Source organism: Vombatus ursinus, unplaced genomic scaffold (assembly GCF_900497805.2).
Source record: "Vombatus ursinus unplaced genomic scaffold, bare-nosed wombat genome assembly UNPS02014817.1, whole genome shotgun sequence".
Taxonomy (NCBI): Eukaryota; Metazoa; Chordata; class Mammalia; order Diprotodontia; family Vombatidae; genus Vombatus; species Vombatus ursinus.
In genome coordinates this window covers 7,594,619-7,610,263 of record NW_020954595.1, presented here as the reverse complement: position 1 = coordinate 7,610,263, position 15,645 = coordinate 7,594,619, and the positions used below count along the sequence as shown (strand labels likewise).

At 46.5% G+C, this 15,645-nt stretch overlaps 1 protein-coding gene across 6 annotated transcripts in view; it reads right to left on the bottom strand.

Moving 5' to 3' along the window:
* Window positions 1–15,645, bottom strand: part of SUGCT (succinyl-CoA:glutarate-CoA transferase) — a 629,460-nt gene that overhangs the window by 541,120 nt on the left and 72,695 nt on the right. For all 6 annotated transcript variants that reach the window (XM_027835947.1, XM_027835950.1, XM_027835951.1 and 3 more), the window contains one exon: window positions 6,203–6,346. In XM_027835947.1, the coding sequence (XP_027691748.1) occupies window positions 6,203–6,346 (144 nt within the window). The remainder of the gene's footprint in view (window positions 1–6,202; window positions 6,347–15,645) is intronic.

The window sequence follows — 15,645 nt, the reverse complement described above, 5'->3', positions numbered from 1 at the left end:
GCAAGCTGGACTCATGGTCTCAGAGGCCCCTTCCGGATCCAAGTCTAGGAGCAATGTCCTTGACTTCGTCCCTCTTGAGATACTCTTTTTAAAGCAAGCTGCAGACTTGCCCCGTCTCCTCGAATGCTCTATTTTGTACCATACTCCAATTTCCACATGTATCTTTTTCTCACTGATTTCAAATGAAAATCCCAGTTATAAGACGCCCTTGATCATAGCAGGAAAACACAAAAGAGAGCATTTATATCTATCTAAACACAGAGGAAGGTAAAGAAAAGATGAAGAAAAAATGCCCCCAAACTACAGAAACAATTAGGACTGGTGAGGACCAAGCGGCAGGAAGGTAGAATCTGATTGGAGACGATCCCAGAAAGGGAACGATTGATAAGGTCTAGAGGAAATGAAAGGACACTGCCGAGTGAGCTGCTGCCCCCAGAAGCCCAGCCAGGAAGGCACCATGAAGTCTTAACCGGCACGGCATGGGCCAAGGCCACATCAAGGCTGCCGTGGGAGGCTGACTGAGATGGGGCATCCTGAGAAATTGCTGAGGTTAAGCTGAATCGGGGAGGGTGGAATAAGCTCATGGCTGTCTCACCCCATCCCTGTGTGCTTAGGAAACTATCCTTTTACCTCAACTGCTGCAAGAACCTGCTGCTTGGTCTCCCTCCAACTTCTCCCCTCGCCAATCGAACTACTATTCCTAAGGCAGAGCTCAGAAAATTTGGGGGCCCTCCATTTGTCCAATAATTAAATTAAATTCAAACTCCTCCATTTGGTATCAATAGCTTTTCATACTCTGCCTCCCTCTGGAGCTGATGATTCATGAAGACCCCCCCCCCCCCAAATACATTCTGCATTTCAGTCAAACTGGCCTGTTACTGCCTCTATACAAGATTTCATCTCCCACCTCCAGGGCTTTGCATAGTTTGTGCTCCATGCCTAGCATGAGCTTCCTTCCTCATCTTAGCCCCAGAATCCCAGGTTGGCTTCAAATCTCAGTTCACTGACAGACACCTCCTACACAAGCTCTCTCCTGATCCCTCAGTTATGATGGCTCCCGCCCCCCCAAATCTACTTTACATTTGCTTTTCTATGTTTGCTGTTTCCCCCAGCAGACTGGAAGCTTCCTGAGGACAGTGGTTAATTTGATTTTGTTTCCTTATTCCCACAACTACCTCAAAGCTTGATACATAGGAAGTATTTTGTTAAAGGGAAGGTGATTCTGTGTCCCTTTCACAGCCTGTAAAGTCCAAAGTTCTCTGAAGGGACTTCCCTGGGCAGAGGCTACTGTGGAAATATTTCCCTATTTACAGATTACTGTTAGTAACGGTACTATTACACCTGGACATACCAACCAAAGTGCAAATGATTAAAGGCCAACATAAGCTACGAAATATGTCAGGAAGTCAATTATTCACTAATTTCACTAAGCCCACTAAAATATTCACTAAGTTAATTATTCATATTTTAAATCCCAAGATATTAGGACTAGAAGGCAGCTGGATACAGAGTTGAAAAGGAAGAGGCTGCCACATTGAGCAGAGGCTGCCATATTGACCAAACGCCCTCTAGCTTTGGAAAGAGGACTTTTGGAGTTGTTTCATACCATAATCTGACCACATGGAAGCCCTCTCCCCCACAAAAAAGAAATCAATTGAAATGCAGACAAAAGACAAATTAATTTAGTATCTTGGTCATTTTTTTAAGGGGCAACGTGTGAGGAGGCATAGTGGATAGAACATGGGGCCTGGAGTAGGAAGATCTGAGTTCAGATCTGACCTCAGACAAGCTGTGTGACCGTGGACAAGTCATTTAACCCCGTTTGTCTCAGTTTCCTCATCTGTAAAACGAAATGAAGAAGGAAATGGCAAACTACTCCAGTATCTCCACCAAGAAAACCCCAAATGGGGTTATGAAGAGTTGGACACAACTTAAGAACAATTAAAAAAAAAATATATATATATATATATATATATATATATATAATATGCCTTTCATATTTTTGTATTGAAAAAAATAGAGTGCAAACTTTTATTAAGTGAATATAAAATACTAGAGGATTTCAGGAAGCCTAGCAGCTACAGACAGTCCCTTCTACAATGCAGATTGCAGCCCCTAAAACTTAGAAGAAGGTCGATGGAATGAATGCCCATGACTAAGAAGGCCCCACTGGGCAGGAAGCCAACCTAGGGTCAATATCCCTAGGCTGGTCTCAGACAACAGACACCTGCAGGCCCAGCTGGGAGCCTGTTGAGAACATGCAACCCCTGGAACAGCCCCAAGAACTCAGGCTCCCCTCCATTCCACAGTAAAGAACCTAGCACCCGGAAAATGTCTATGTTTGCTGAGAGGCAGCATCACTGAATCTAGAGAGAACCAGCCTCTCTATTGGGAGAAAGACCCGAGTTCAAATTCTACCTCTGACACATCCCGCCTGAGTGACTCTGGGCAAGTCACTGCACTTGTCAGGACCCCCAGCAACTCCAAAACCACGTGCGTGCATACACGTGTGCGTACTCCAGATCAATGCCGTGACTCCTTAGAGAGAGAAGAAGGGGGAAAGTCACTGTATGTCATAGAAACTCACAGGCTCACTATAATCCTCATTTTCTGTTCTATCTTACCCATAGAAATGTTTGTTTTTTGACATTTGAGAGTAATTTCTTTAAGATAGGAGAAAAAGGGGAGAAGAAAAGGATAAATTAAGAGAAACGGATGGGGAGGCAAGAGATTGTGGTTTGTACGCCAGCTTGAATACTTAGTGTTTGACTTTAGGCAAGTGCTTTCCCCTCTGTAGGCCTCAGTTTCCTCATCTGTAAAATGGAGATAGCCGGACCAGCATCAGTAAACTCACAGGATTACTGAGGATCAAGTGAATTAATACGTGTAAAGCTCCTTGGTAAATCTTAAAGGTCTGTATAAAAGTGATGGCTCCATTACTAGCCATAACTCAGTGACCCTTCCCTTACAATAAGGGGCAGGGAGCGGGAAGGTGGGGGGGGGCATTTAAATAGAACCAATTGACCCACCATCCGCATCTGACCACACATGCGGCTTTCTATACCTGTGGTCCCCCACTTCTCCAACCCAATGAAAGAGCTCCCTTTCCATCCTCACCAGCTGCCCTTCACAGAGAAAGCAAGTCACCCTGAGAGAGATGGGGGCATTGTCAGGCCAGCCAAAGCACCAGCAGCAGCCTGAGAAACACGTCCAGGAACCCAGGAGGCTTGGGAACAGCCAGCCTATGCCCCCAGCCCTCATCCCGGGAAGCCAGCCCTGAGGGGATGCAGCCTGGACCTGCCCTGCAGAGGCTGACGCCACAACTGGTGGGAATGCAGGAAAGAAAGTTCTTGCCACCAAAATCCTCGGCCCCATCCACAGTTCAACACCAGGAACTGACGGGACGCTACCAATGGAAATGACACTGCCGTAGGCATGACTCTCTGCTTTGCGGCTGCATCCTAAGGACCATGGAACCTTTTCATCTGACACATTTGAGTCATCTCCCCAATCCGGCCCTTGAGAGCAAAGAGCGTCTGACTTTACGATGCATATCCCCAGCACTTTGCACACAGTAAGAGCTTAATAAGTGCTTTTTTCCTTCCTTCATTCATTCCTCATCTTTTTTCTTTCCTCTTCTTTACCTTCAAGTCCTAGCTAAATTATCACCTTCCACAGGAAGCCTTTTCAGACCCCCCCTTAATTAAGCCTGCCCTCTGAGAATGATTTCCAGTTTATCCTGCGTCTGTATCTCGTGTGTACATTATCATATCATGTTGTCGTCCCTATCAGACTATGAACTCCTTGAGAACAGGGACTGTCTTTTGCCTTTCTCTGTATCCCCAGAGCTTAGCACATAGTAGGTGCTTAATAAATGTTTGCTGACTGACAATCTCTGGACACAGGAACGGTCATTATAAACCCACAGCATTCCGATGTATTTTGTTGCTCTTTTCATTTACACTGTGTACATTCTCATTGTACCCGTGGGTTGTCCATCAGGGCGGGCTTGAAAAAGGCCGTCCCACCACAGCGTGGTGAGCTGCCCACTGACGTCTGAAGCTCAAAGCAATAGTTTATGTTGTTTTCCCAAGTTGGTGAATTTCTCTCTTTGACATTCACATCTTTCCGTATTTCTCCAGCTTCTTCCCAGAAAACGTCATTACTAACGAGGCTCTAACATCTCATTCCATTCCGACATACCATAGCCCTTGGAAACATGAGCTAGAAGGAATGCTGGAGACCATTTAGTGCCAGTCTTTCCTTCACAAGGGAAGAAACTAATACCCCGAGAGATTGCGACTCATTGAAGGTCACACAGGTTCTGGACCGTCACACCTGGAATTCAAATCAGAGGTGCCAGGGTCCAAATCCCACCTCCACTCATTACTACTTGGGTGACCCTGGGAAGCCCGCTAGACCGTGCTGGGCCTCAGTTTTCTCATCTATAAAATGAGCTGGTTGGAGTAGAGGCCATCTACTCTATGTTCACTTCCAGCTCAAAATCTACATCCCCATGAGTTTTTGAGATTGTAGCACAAAAAATATATATAGTTTCATGTCCATTTTTCAGATACAGATGCCAGGTCTTCAACTCCTCTATTACTTAGAGTCTTGGAAAGTTGCTGAGACCCTGAGTCCTAGAGTATAACTCAGAGGTAGGATTTGAATTCAAGTCTTTATGACTCCAAGGTCAGCCTTGTGCCACCTACTACACAAAATACTCTCTCTGTCAGATGACTTCCCCACGAGGGGCTTCAGCTCAGGAAGGCCCTGTCCACCTCCGATAAACTATGGGTCTATATTTTAACTGCCTTGAAAGGGAAAAGAGTTCAGGAAGCATTTTGTGACAGTTCTTCTGTTTAAATTTAGATCAAGAGATCATAGATGGAAGGCAGTAAGGGACCCCAAAAGACATACGTATAATCATCTCCTTTCACTGACAAGGAACGAGTGGCTAGAGGAATTACATGATTTGCCTCATATTAACAGAAGGAGTAAACAGCAAAACTCAAACCCAGCTCCTCTGGCTCCAGAGCCGACTCCTACCAAGCCATTACAAGCCTCTAACAGTTCTTGTTCCACTTATCTATTTCTTTTCTTTCTTTCTTTCTTTCTTTTTCTTTGTAGCAACATGGCCTTCACAATTTTTCCCAATCATTGGAAGAAGGACATCAGAACCGGGTTCCTAGGTTTATGATTTGCCCGTGTTTGGCATCCAAGTTGACATTCCAAGCTGGAGCCCCCAGAGCCCATAAAGCAGTTTTCCCACAGTAAAATGTCTCCTCTCACAAATTAAATTTTATTTTGTTCTCCCTTGGGAAGATGGACCTGAAGCTCCCAGTGAAAAACACACGGAATAACCCCAAGAGCTATTGTTGTGTTTCTCAGAGAACCTACAACCAAGAAATGCCAGAGGTCAGGGCTGAAACCAGGCCTCTCCTGAAATGAATGCCAGGGCCCTTCCACAGTGTCTCCCTGTCCTTGTAGGGGCAGTGAAGGAGAGAAGAAAGAAACATTTATTAAGCACCTACTATGTGTCAGGCCCTTTACAGTATCTCATTTGATCCTCACAAAAATCCTGGGAGGCAAGTGCTGTAATTATCTCCATTTTAGAGATGAGGAAACTGAGGTTAAGCAATATAGGTTAAGCAATTTGTCCAGGGTCACACAGTAAATACCTGAACTGTCTCCCGGACTCCAGGCCCAGAGCTCTACCCATGGTGTCACCTCATTGCTGGTACCCAGCTGTTTGTGAGCTAACCCTTTTAGGCCCCCAGATGACCAAGAGTTCAAGAAAAGCAATACCTTGTTAACCTAGGACCTTGCGATCTGAAGAAAGGAAGACTGAGTCTCAAAAATGTAACAACTGTACCCCCGTCTCAGGATGGAGAAAATCTCATCTGCTTAATACATTACAATAAATACCTTGACAGTGAAAATCCACCCTATGGCCACAGCCCATTTCTGTTTCCACATCTCAGTGGGTAGGTGATCTCACTGTTGGGAATACTCTCTTCAGGCCCTAGCCAGCAGCCTAAGTATTTCAAGCAATGCTCAGTACAACAAAAATCCACTACAACAGAAGAAATGTACTTCCTTAGAGTTTGGGGCAATGAGATGACTTGGTATAGGGAAAGAGAACCTAATCACTCACTTTATGGCCATTCTGTGAAATGTAACATTGTTGTTTGGCTCATACCTGAGATGACAGCAGGTTGCAATCGATATGGAGACCTCTCCCCGTTTTGTACCTTTGCAAGAGCCCCGCCATGATGGCGCCATATGAATACAATCCAGTGGCAAGATCTGTCATGGCAACCCCTGGACGAACTGGATCTCCATCCTGGTAAGGGAAGAGAAGGATGGAGTAGAAATGACCACATTCCTCATCACAGCATCATGAGATTGATGATTCAGAGTTGGAAGGGAATTTATAATATCTTATAATGTCACTTATAATGTCTTAAATATATTCTTGCCTTCTTTCAAAAACACTTTCGATTGAATTAATATTTGACCCCTGGTCTTCTGGCTCCAATGCCAGCTTCTTTCCCCTGTAGCATGTGGCTCTCAAACGGAGTTTGCCCCGTGAAAATCAGTAACTGCCCATGATGCGCACTATCTATTTTGTTTCTTTAATTTAATTTTTTTCAAGTAACAAAAACTTATTTTCTCTCTGTTCCACAAGTCTCCCCCCACAAGAAGGAAGAAGAAAAAAGAAACCCGTGAGATAGCTATTCATAGTCAAGCAAAACAAACTCCCAAATTAGTCACATCCAAAAACCAGAGGTCTCAGTCTGCACCCTTAGTGCGACACATCTCTGTCAGATCGGGGCCGTGCTGCATCCTCTCCGGAATCACGGTTGTCATTGTGCTGTCATTGCACTGATCAGAATTCTAGTCCTTCAGAGTTGTTTGTCTTACAACGTTGTGGTTGTTATACAAATTGTTCTCCTGGTTATGTGTGCCTCAATTTGCATCAGTTCACACCAATCTTTTCAGGCTTCTCTGAAACCATCCCTTTCACCATTTCTTACAGTACAATTCCAATTTGTATTCCATATTAGCTGTGCGACTCTGGACAAGTCACTTAACCCTGTTTGCCTCAGTTTCCTCATCTGTTAAAATGATCTTGAGGAGGAAATGGCCAACCACTTCAGTGTCTTTGCCAAGAAAACCATAATCTGCCCATCCATACCCCAATTGATGGGCACTCCCTTAGTTTCCAGTTCTTTGCTACCACAAAAAGAGCGACTATGAATATTTTTCTACATATGGATCCTTCTCTTCTTTCTTTGATCTCTTGGGGGAATAGGCCTAATGGCACTCTGGATGGGTCAAAGGATATGTACAATTTGGGAACTTTCAGGGCATAGTTCCAAATTGCTTTCCTGAACCAATTCACAGCTCCAACAACAGTGCAGCACCTGGCAAATAGTAGGTACTAAATAAATGTTTATTCATATATATATATATATATTCTTATAACCTTATTCTCCTTCCATTTTCCCAAAGCTTCCAACACTTGTCATTTTCCTTTTTTTGTCCCCTGTGGAATCTTGGAGTGGTTTAATTTGGATTTCTCTGACCACTACCACCCTGTATATTTATTCCCCATCATCACCCCAAAGGGCACCTCTAAAGGGTAGTTAATAATAATGACTAATAATAATAGCTAACATTTACATTGTACTTTAAGGTTGGCAGAGCCCTTTACTACCCTGTAAGGTAGATGCTATTATTATCCCTATTTTTACAGATGAGGAAACTGAGACCAAAAAGTTAAGTGATTTACCCAGGGTCACACAACTAGTGTCCGAGGCAGGAACTGAAGTCCAAGATCAGAACTCTAGCTGCTGCACCCTAGCTGCCTAGGCATTTATCAAATATCCCAGGTCCCTCCCAGGCTGCTGATCTGTGGTAGGTGAGCAGTGCATCTCCAGAAGTGATGAGCACACTCTGGGACATGTCAGGTGTCTCCGGTTCACATCTCACCATTCACAACTTCTAACAGGCTCCCTCGCTTCCTTCCAAGTTTAGTTCAAGAGTCACTTGCTCCAAGAAGCCTGTATTGACTGCCTGCCCCAGCCACTGGGGTCCTTCCCTGGGAAATTACTTTGTATGCCTTTAATATTTCATTTTCTAGACACATACCATTGTTCCTAGTGGACTGGAAGTTCCTTGAGGGCAGGGGTGGTTCTCTTTCATCTTTGTATCCCTAGCACCTGGACTACAGTAAGCACTTAATAAATGCTTGCTGAATAAATGTTAGCAATAAGGTTATTCAGTGGACATTTCCTAGAACAGAGAGAACCAGAAGTAAAGAATCGGGGAAGCGTGAACCAGCCAAAGTGGAATGGGCTGGCCTGTGAGGCAATGGCTTCCCCCTTCTTGGAAGTGTCCAAGACAAGGCTGAACCACCACTGTGTCACGTACATCACAGAGGGTGACTCTAGGCCTTGAGACGGACTCTATGGCAGCCAAGGTCTCCTCCAGCTCTCCAATTCTGTGCCTCTGGGAAGATGTGTATGGATTTCTACAAAGCAACGAACACCTTGAGGACAATATACACACAAGGACAGTCACGTCAAAGAAAAGACCGCCAAATGCAGCCCAACTCTCCTTAACTGTGACTATCAATCAGTCGACCAACAAGCATTCACTAAGCACCTACTATATGCCAGGCACTGGAGATACAAAGAAAGGCAAAAACAGCTGCTGTTCTCAAGGATCCCACAGTCCACTGGAGAGACCACCTAAATACAACTAGGTACCAGCAAGATACACACTGGGTAATAATCCAGAGGGAAGGCAGCAGCACGAATGGGGACTGGGAAAGGTAGCCAGGGAAGACAGGAGACAGAGAGGGGGTTAGGGGGACTGGTCCTGGAGAACTAGGGATGGAAGACACCTCCCTCCTCTCGTAGTGAAGTGGAGGTCTATGGGCACTCAATGTTGCATGAGTCACAGCTTTGGTCCTTTTCCTTAACAGTTTTCCTTTTACAAGGGAGTATTCAATGGGAGAGATCTCAGGAAACCAAATGATTGACGTAAAAACAAAAGACAACAATAACATTTTTAATGGGAGAAAATTCTGTCTCTCTCCTGCAGGAACAGCAGAAAATGTACCTTACATACGCCAGTAGCAAACTGAAAGGGTTCAAGGAGAAAGGGCATAAATTGTGAGGAATTAAAGAAGACATTGTTCTGCATTCTGTCCAACCAGGTGCCTCGAAGACTGTAAGAGCTAGGCGGGTAGGGACCGCCTCATCTGGGACATCCTCTGGCAGCATCCTAGAGCAGTGCTGAGCATGGCCCTGAAGGAATGAAGAGGAAGCCACAAGGTGCCTGGGACCTGATTTCACTTTTTCAATGACCACCAGAGGGCAGGAATAAAAACCGTGTGCAGTTATTGGATGTTCCCACATTCCATTCAGGACACAGGGTCAGGACCAGCTTGGAAAGAGGGGCTGGTGCCAAACATATCAGCCCTTGAGTGGTAATAGGTCCCCACATCCACACAGCCATCCTCCCCCTTCTGCAAAGTATAAACTAAGACTTGGTTCACTCCTTGATTCCAGGAACTGACTCCTTGAGAACTCCCAAATTCTCAAAGCAGGCATAAGCAGAGGCTCTCAGAAATACCTTGGAACTCCTTCCCACAGGGGGAGAGAGGCCCCCATACCACCCAGCTAGACTGCCATGGGGCCTTCAAGTTGAGAGGAGACTTTGAGGAGCTGCCTGGGGAATGACTGAGTGTCTTTGAAGGGTTGGAGGCAGAACCAGCGTGCAAGGCTTCTCTCTTCCCCAAAGAACTCACAAAAGGAGGACACTCATTCGTCACCTCTCCATTCTTGGCACTGACTGAAGGGGAAGATGGAACAGCCAGCTGGAGCTGAGGCGCCCCTATTCGCGGCTGCAGACTTCAGCAATGCCCACACTTGGTAGCCCACAGATACTAAGCCGGTCCCTGTGCCATCTTGCACATGCTCAGACCCTGTGCCACTCATAGCCCAAGGAGCTATCCGAGTGGCCGTGGGAAAGAGGCTCCAGTCTTCATAGGAAACAAGAGTTCAGTGCCAGCGTCTAACAAAGTTTAGATGGCACCACAGGCTTAGCTAGACGGCTTCACTGGAGCCAGAGCTGAAAGAGGCTTCAGGACTTGTTCTGAACCTTTCATTTTACAGATGAGGAAACCAAGGCCCCCACAGGTGGTGCGATTTGCCCAAGCCCACACAGAGGTTCATGGCAGAGCCAGAATTCCAACATGGGGCCCGTCCCATTAGCTCTGAAGAGCTTTTCCTGCCCTTCAACTCTGCTAGGCCCTTATCCTCTTGTTCAGTAGAATGTAAGCTCCGTGAGACTGTTTCATTTTTGCCTTTGTATACCCCTGCCAAGCACAATCCATGGCAGACAGCAGGTGCTTAATAAATGCTTGTACTCAAGGTTATCATATCAGCAAGTAGGATTTCAACCATATAGCCAAATGAGCACTGTTTGTCCTCCCAGTGATGGTTCTATGGACCTATACTTGGGCATTCTGACCTAATCTGGCCTTAAGGAATGAAGTCCAGCTTTATCCTACAGCCCTGAAAGGAGAAGGTTCTTTTCAAACTTTTGCTCAGTTCTGGCCTTGAGCTATTAAAACACTTTTATCAATGGCTTTGAGAAAAGCACAGATGTCCCTCTCATAAAAACTGCACAGAGCAGATAAACATCCCGGATGACGGTGCCCACATCCAGAAAGGTTTTCACGAGTTGAACCAGGAGAACAGTTTATGCAATTACAGCACTGTGAAAACAATCTTGAAAGACCCAAGACCTCTGACCAACCTAATGACTAACCGTGATTCCAGAGGAGCAATGCTCCCCACCTCCCCACAGAGCTGATGCACTCAAGACACAGAACAAGACACACGGTTCTGGACAGGGTCAATGTGGCAATTGGTTCTGCTTAAACATGCACGTTTGTTACAAGAGGTTTGTTTGTTTGTTTTTTCCCTTTCTCATTGTGACTGAAAGAAGGTGGGAAGGAGAGAAAATAAATATATGTTAATGGAAAAAACTAAATCTAATTAAAAATAAAATAAAATTGAACAGCAATCACTACAAAGGCCCATTCTTGGCTTCCAAAAATTAATGTTACTAGCCCTAGATGGAGATGGTGCAACCAATGCAGTTAAATGGAACTGGGGTACTAGGGACCCCCGACACTTGGGAGAATATCACCGGTGGAGGCTAGAGCCTGTACACCTCGAACCCCCTTAAGGGGACTGTAGGACCTTGGGCGAGAGGTGATCTGTAACATCTCCATCCTTTAGGTAGTGAAGGCCAGAAGAACAAAAGTTAATTGAGTGATTAGGGAAAGGAAGCCAAGGTGACCCTCCCAGCTGTGCTGAAAGATCTAAGGTTCTTAGTGGCCATCAGAGGACCACCCCTCAATGGGCTGGAATCAGGAAGACCTGAGTTCAAATGTGACCTCAAACACTTGCTGGCTGTGTGACCCTGGGCAAGTCATTTAACCTCTGTTTACCTTAACTGCAAAAGGGGGTCATAACAGCACATATTTTACAGTGTTCTTGCGAGGATCAAATGAGAAAGTATTCGTAAAGCTTTCAGCACAGTGCCTGACACACAGTCAGCTCCATATAAATGCTTCTTTCCCTCCCCTTCCCTCAAGCTTCAGTTGCCCTCTTTCAGGCTGCCCATGGTAGGGTTAGACTGAGGAAAGGGGAAGCACACTCAGCCTGATTTGCTGGAAGCCCCCCAGCCTCCTGGGGAAGCCCCGAGCTGGGGTTTTCACCAGTCACTTACTTCTCATGACTCAGCAACTTTCCTGTGGTTCAGAAAGGAACTGTCTGGGTTGTTCTGGATCTGCCCTGCTCCCAGCACAGAATGGGAACCAGAACCCAAGAATGAGTCAGGTCAATCGTTCCCTTGGGGAAATGTTTTAAAGGCTGGTTTTATTACTAAGTTTCCTGAATAAAAACAGTAAATCCAGACCCCCAGGACTCGAAAGCTCTCCCGAGATCCTGTGGGCCAGGCCCTAGACTTCAGGCAGGCTCATCCCCCAAACTCAACAGGAAGGAGACCCACCCCCTCTCTCCTTGAAGGCTGCCAAGGACAGAGACGCCCCACCATCCTCAGTAGCCCATTCCAAAGTTTCAGCCCTCCACTGGTCAAAGCGGCCTCTTTATGTCCAACCAAAATCTCTTCTCTTTAATTTAGGCTTATTTCCTCTTGTTCATTCTTTCTCAAACAAAAAGAAACTACTCCACATTCTCCCTATAAAAATCCTTTTATACATTTAAAGCTAGAAATCAAGTCATCTAGCTAAACATATCCAGTCCCACAGCCTTTCGGCAGTCATCTGTGTGTCACGGATCTTTCCATGGCCGTGTCTTTAAATGCATAAAATAAAGTATGTGTAATTACAAAGGATTTCAATTATGCTGAAAGATTGTTGTGAAAACGCTAAAAAAAAAAAAAGTCCAAATTCACAGACCCAGGGTAAGAATCCTCGAGGCCTTAAAGGGTCTTTTTTCAGGCTGTCAAACAATTTCTGCTCAGGACCTTCTCTACTCTCTCCTTTTTGGAAAAGGTACAGTCAAAACTGAATATAATTCTCTGTTGCTAACCCAAGGGCACGGTCCTTCAAGGGCCCAAGCCCTTCACTGCAAGGACCTGTACCAGCCTCCTGACTTATGCTCTCATCCTGTGTCCTGTGCATGGCCTAGCAATGCCCCCAGCCACTAAAGGAGGTGGGTAATGAACCTAGCCATCCCCCCCAGCCCCTAAAGGAGGTGAGCCGTGAGGCTCCTCCCCCCAGCCTCTAAAGGATGTGGGCAGTGAGCCTGCCCTCCCTCAATATGAAGATTCTTCCATTTATTTCTCATTTATTTAGTTCTTCTTGTGGGACAGGCTATGGGCGAGGCCCTCAGATACAGAGAACCAAAGGGAAAAGCAGTCCTCTCCTTCCAGGAGCTTCCACTCTACTGAAGATACCCTCCAAGCCCCAAGCCCCATAGAGGCTCTGTCCTCCCCTCATCCAGCTGACCAGCCTGCCTCAGTCTCCCCTGCACTCTGGTCCTAGTAATACTAAGCCAGACAAAGCTGGGACGTGCAAAATTTAAGGGTTGAGGAGTCTAAGCAACAGTTAGGAACACTGGGTCACTGGGTAAGATGGGGAGGGAGAGGCGCATCAGGCAGTTGTCAAGTGAAGTCTGCATGAAGAATGGGGGAAAGGAGTCTAGCAAAGCCCTCGGTCCCCAGAACTTGCTGAGCTGGGCCTTCAAGGACCCTCCTCCCTAGAATGTCGACCCTGCCAAGAATCACAGCATCTTAGGGTTGGACGGGACCTCGGTGCCAGGCTGATCCCAAACACGTCTGAGCAGGCGGCCCTGCTCCACATTCCCAGGAAGTGGTCTTCTGTCTTCACTTAGGGACTGGGGTGGGGGCAGCCCCATCATCTCCCACGGAAGCCCAGGCCAGTTTGGGGCAGTTCTAACAGTTAGGAAGCCCTGCCTCCATCTGCCATGGAAATCTGCCTCAGCCTAGTGCAGCCTCTGGGGCCAACGGATCGATCAAAGCAGGGCAAACCTGATTCACATGGCCATCACAAACTTCAACAGGAGGGTTCTTTGCATGTTAAAAAGAAACATAGATACAGGGCTAACTATAGCTATAGCTGTATAGCCATACAGCTACATAGCTACATCTACATCTGTCTGTCTACATACACACACACACACATACACACACACACATACACACACATATACACACACACATACACACATATACACACACACACACACATACACACACACAAACGCACACATACGCACACATATACACATACACATCCCCTGACTCCATCTTTTCTTCGCCAGTCCTTTCAAAGATTCCCTGATGGCATGGTTTTGTGGCCTTTCTTTCACTGGGCTGGTCTCCCTCTTCTGAATGCACTCCACATTATCAATGTCAATCAGTCAGTCAAAAATCATGTATTAGTAGCTGCAGAGAAGGTGCCAACCTGCATTAGTGGAGAGTGTTTCCTTAGTTGGGAGTCTCCTATACCAATGAAACCCAAGTGCAGCCCTTCTCCCCATGTGGCCGGTTTAAGGGAAACAAAGACATTACGAAGCCATTTCTGCTCCTCGGGGGCTTCCATCCTTTCAACAGAGATACCAGGTCTATCAATCAGCACACAGAAAATCAATTCAAGGTGAATTTTGGGGAGGAGCAAGACACTAGTACTGGGGCATCAGGGTAGGCTTCCTGTAGGAGGTGGCCATTGAGATGAATTTTGGAGGGGGTAGTAAAGAGAGAATTCTGTGTTTTAGGTATGGCTGTATAGTCTGAACAAAGGCAAAGAGAGGGGAAATAGACTGTGGTGTGTTACAGAAGCAGCTGGCTACAAGGAATGATGGGCAGAAAGGCTGGAGAAGCCAGTTAGAGCCAGGCTGTGAGGGGTTCTAAGAGCCAAACAAATGGGCTCATATCAGACCCTGGAAATGCTAGGCAGATAGTGGCATTTCTCAAGTCGGGGGATGTGATCCCAACCACAATTAGTGCCTGTGACCGTCCCCAAGTGAGACACAAGGACAGCTGACCACCATAACACAGATGTTCTCCGATCAGGGCAGGGTATCATCGCCTGCCATCACTCAATCCTCCAGCAGCTTTTTGGGCGGCTGGCTCCCATCACTGAGTTTTGGGTCCATGGAAAGCCCAGCCTGCCTGGTTGTAGTGCAATGGCATTCAGCTAGGCTACCAGCATTTACCGCTCAGACCCAGCACCCCCATGGTGAACAGACAAGTAGGCTGAGGGCACTGCTGGGTGAATGGCCGCACCTCTGAGAGTGGCCACAGGTGGCAGTCTCCTGCCTAAGGATTCTACCCCAGGCTGGCCTGATTCAGCTCCAACAGGCCCAGAGAAAGAAGCCTGCAGAAAAACCGCAACAGCCTGAGGTGTCAAAATTACAAAGCAAATTTGAGTTTGGGTTTGGAAAGAAGATGTCATAGCTAGCACCTTTCTCTCCCCCACCTTCACCCCTATCTCCCTCCTGGCTGAACCTGAGGCTAGTAGCTTAAGTCCACAGGAGAGTATCCAAAATGCCTTGTGTTCCTAGAGGATCTCTGGGGGGAGCTATTCCTTGGGAGTCTGGGGGGGAGGGCAGAGCAGATGGCCTGTCCCAATGGGAGTAGCACTACTAAAAATCACCTGGGGTGGGGGGAGGAACAAGCATTTATTAAGCACCTATCACGTGCCAGGCACTGTGCTAAGTGCTGGACAAATGCTGTCGCACTTGATCTTCACAAAAACTCTGCAAGGTAGATATGATCCCCATTTTACAGTTGAGAAAACTGAGGCAAACAGAGATTAAGTGACTTGTCTAAGGTCACACAGCGATTAAATGTCCAAGACCAGATTTGACTTCCTAACTCCAGGTCCAGAGCTCTATCCACTGTGACACCTAGCTGCCCTTGACCCCAGGTTTTCATGCTAGACCCTCTGAAGAGGGCTCTACCCTCTGGTAAACAACTTTGAAAGCTTACTATACTGCTGGTGGGTAGGGCGGGCCAGGACAAGGGGCTTCTGCTTGCCCTTCCCAAGCCATCCTTCCTTATCCTGCGGCC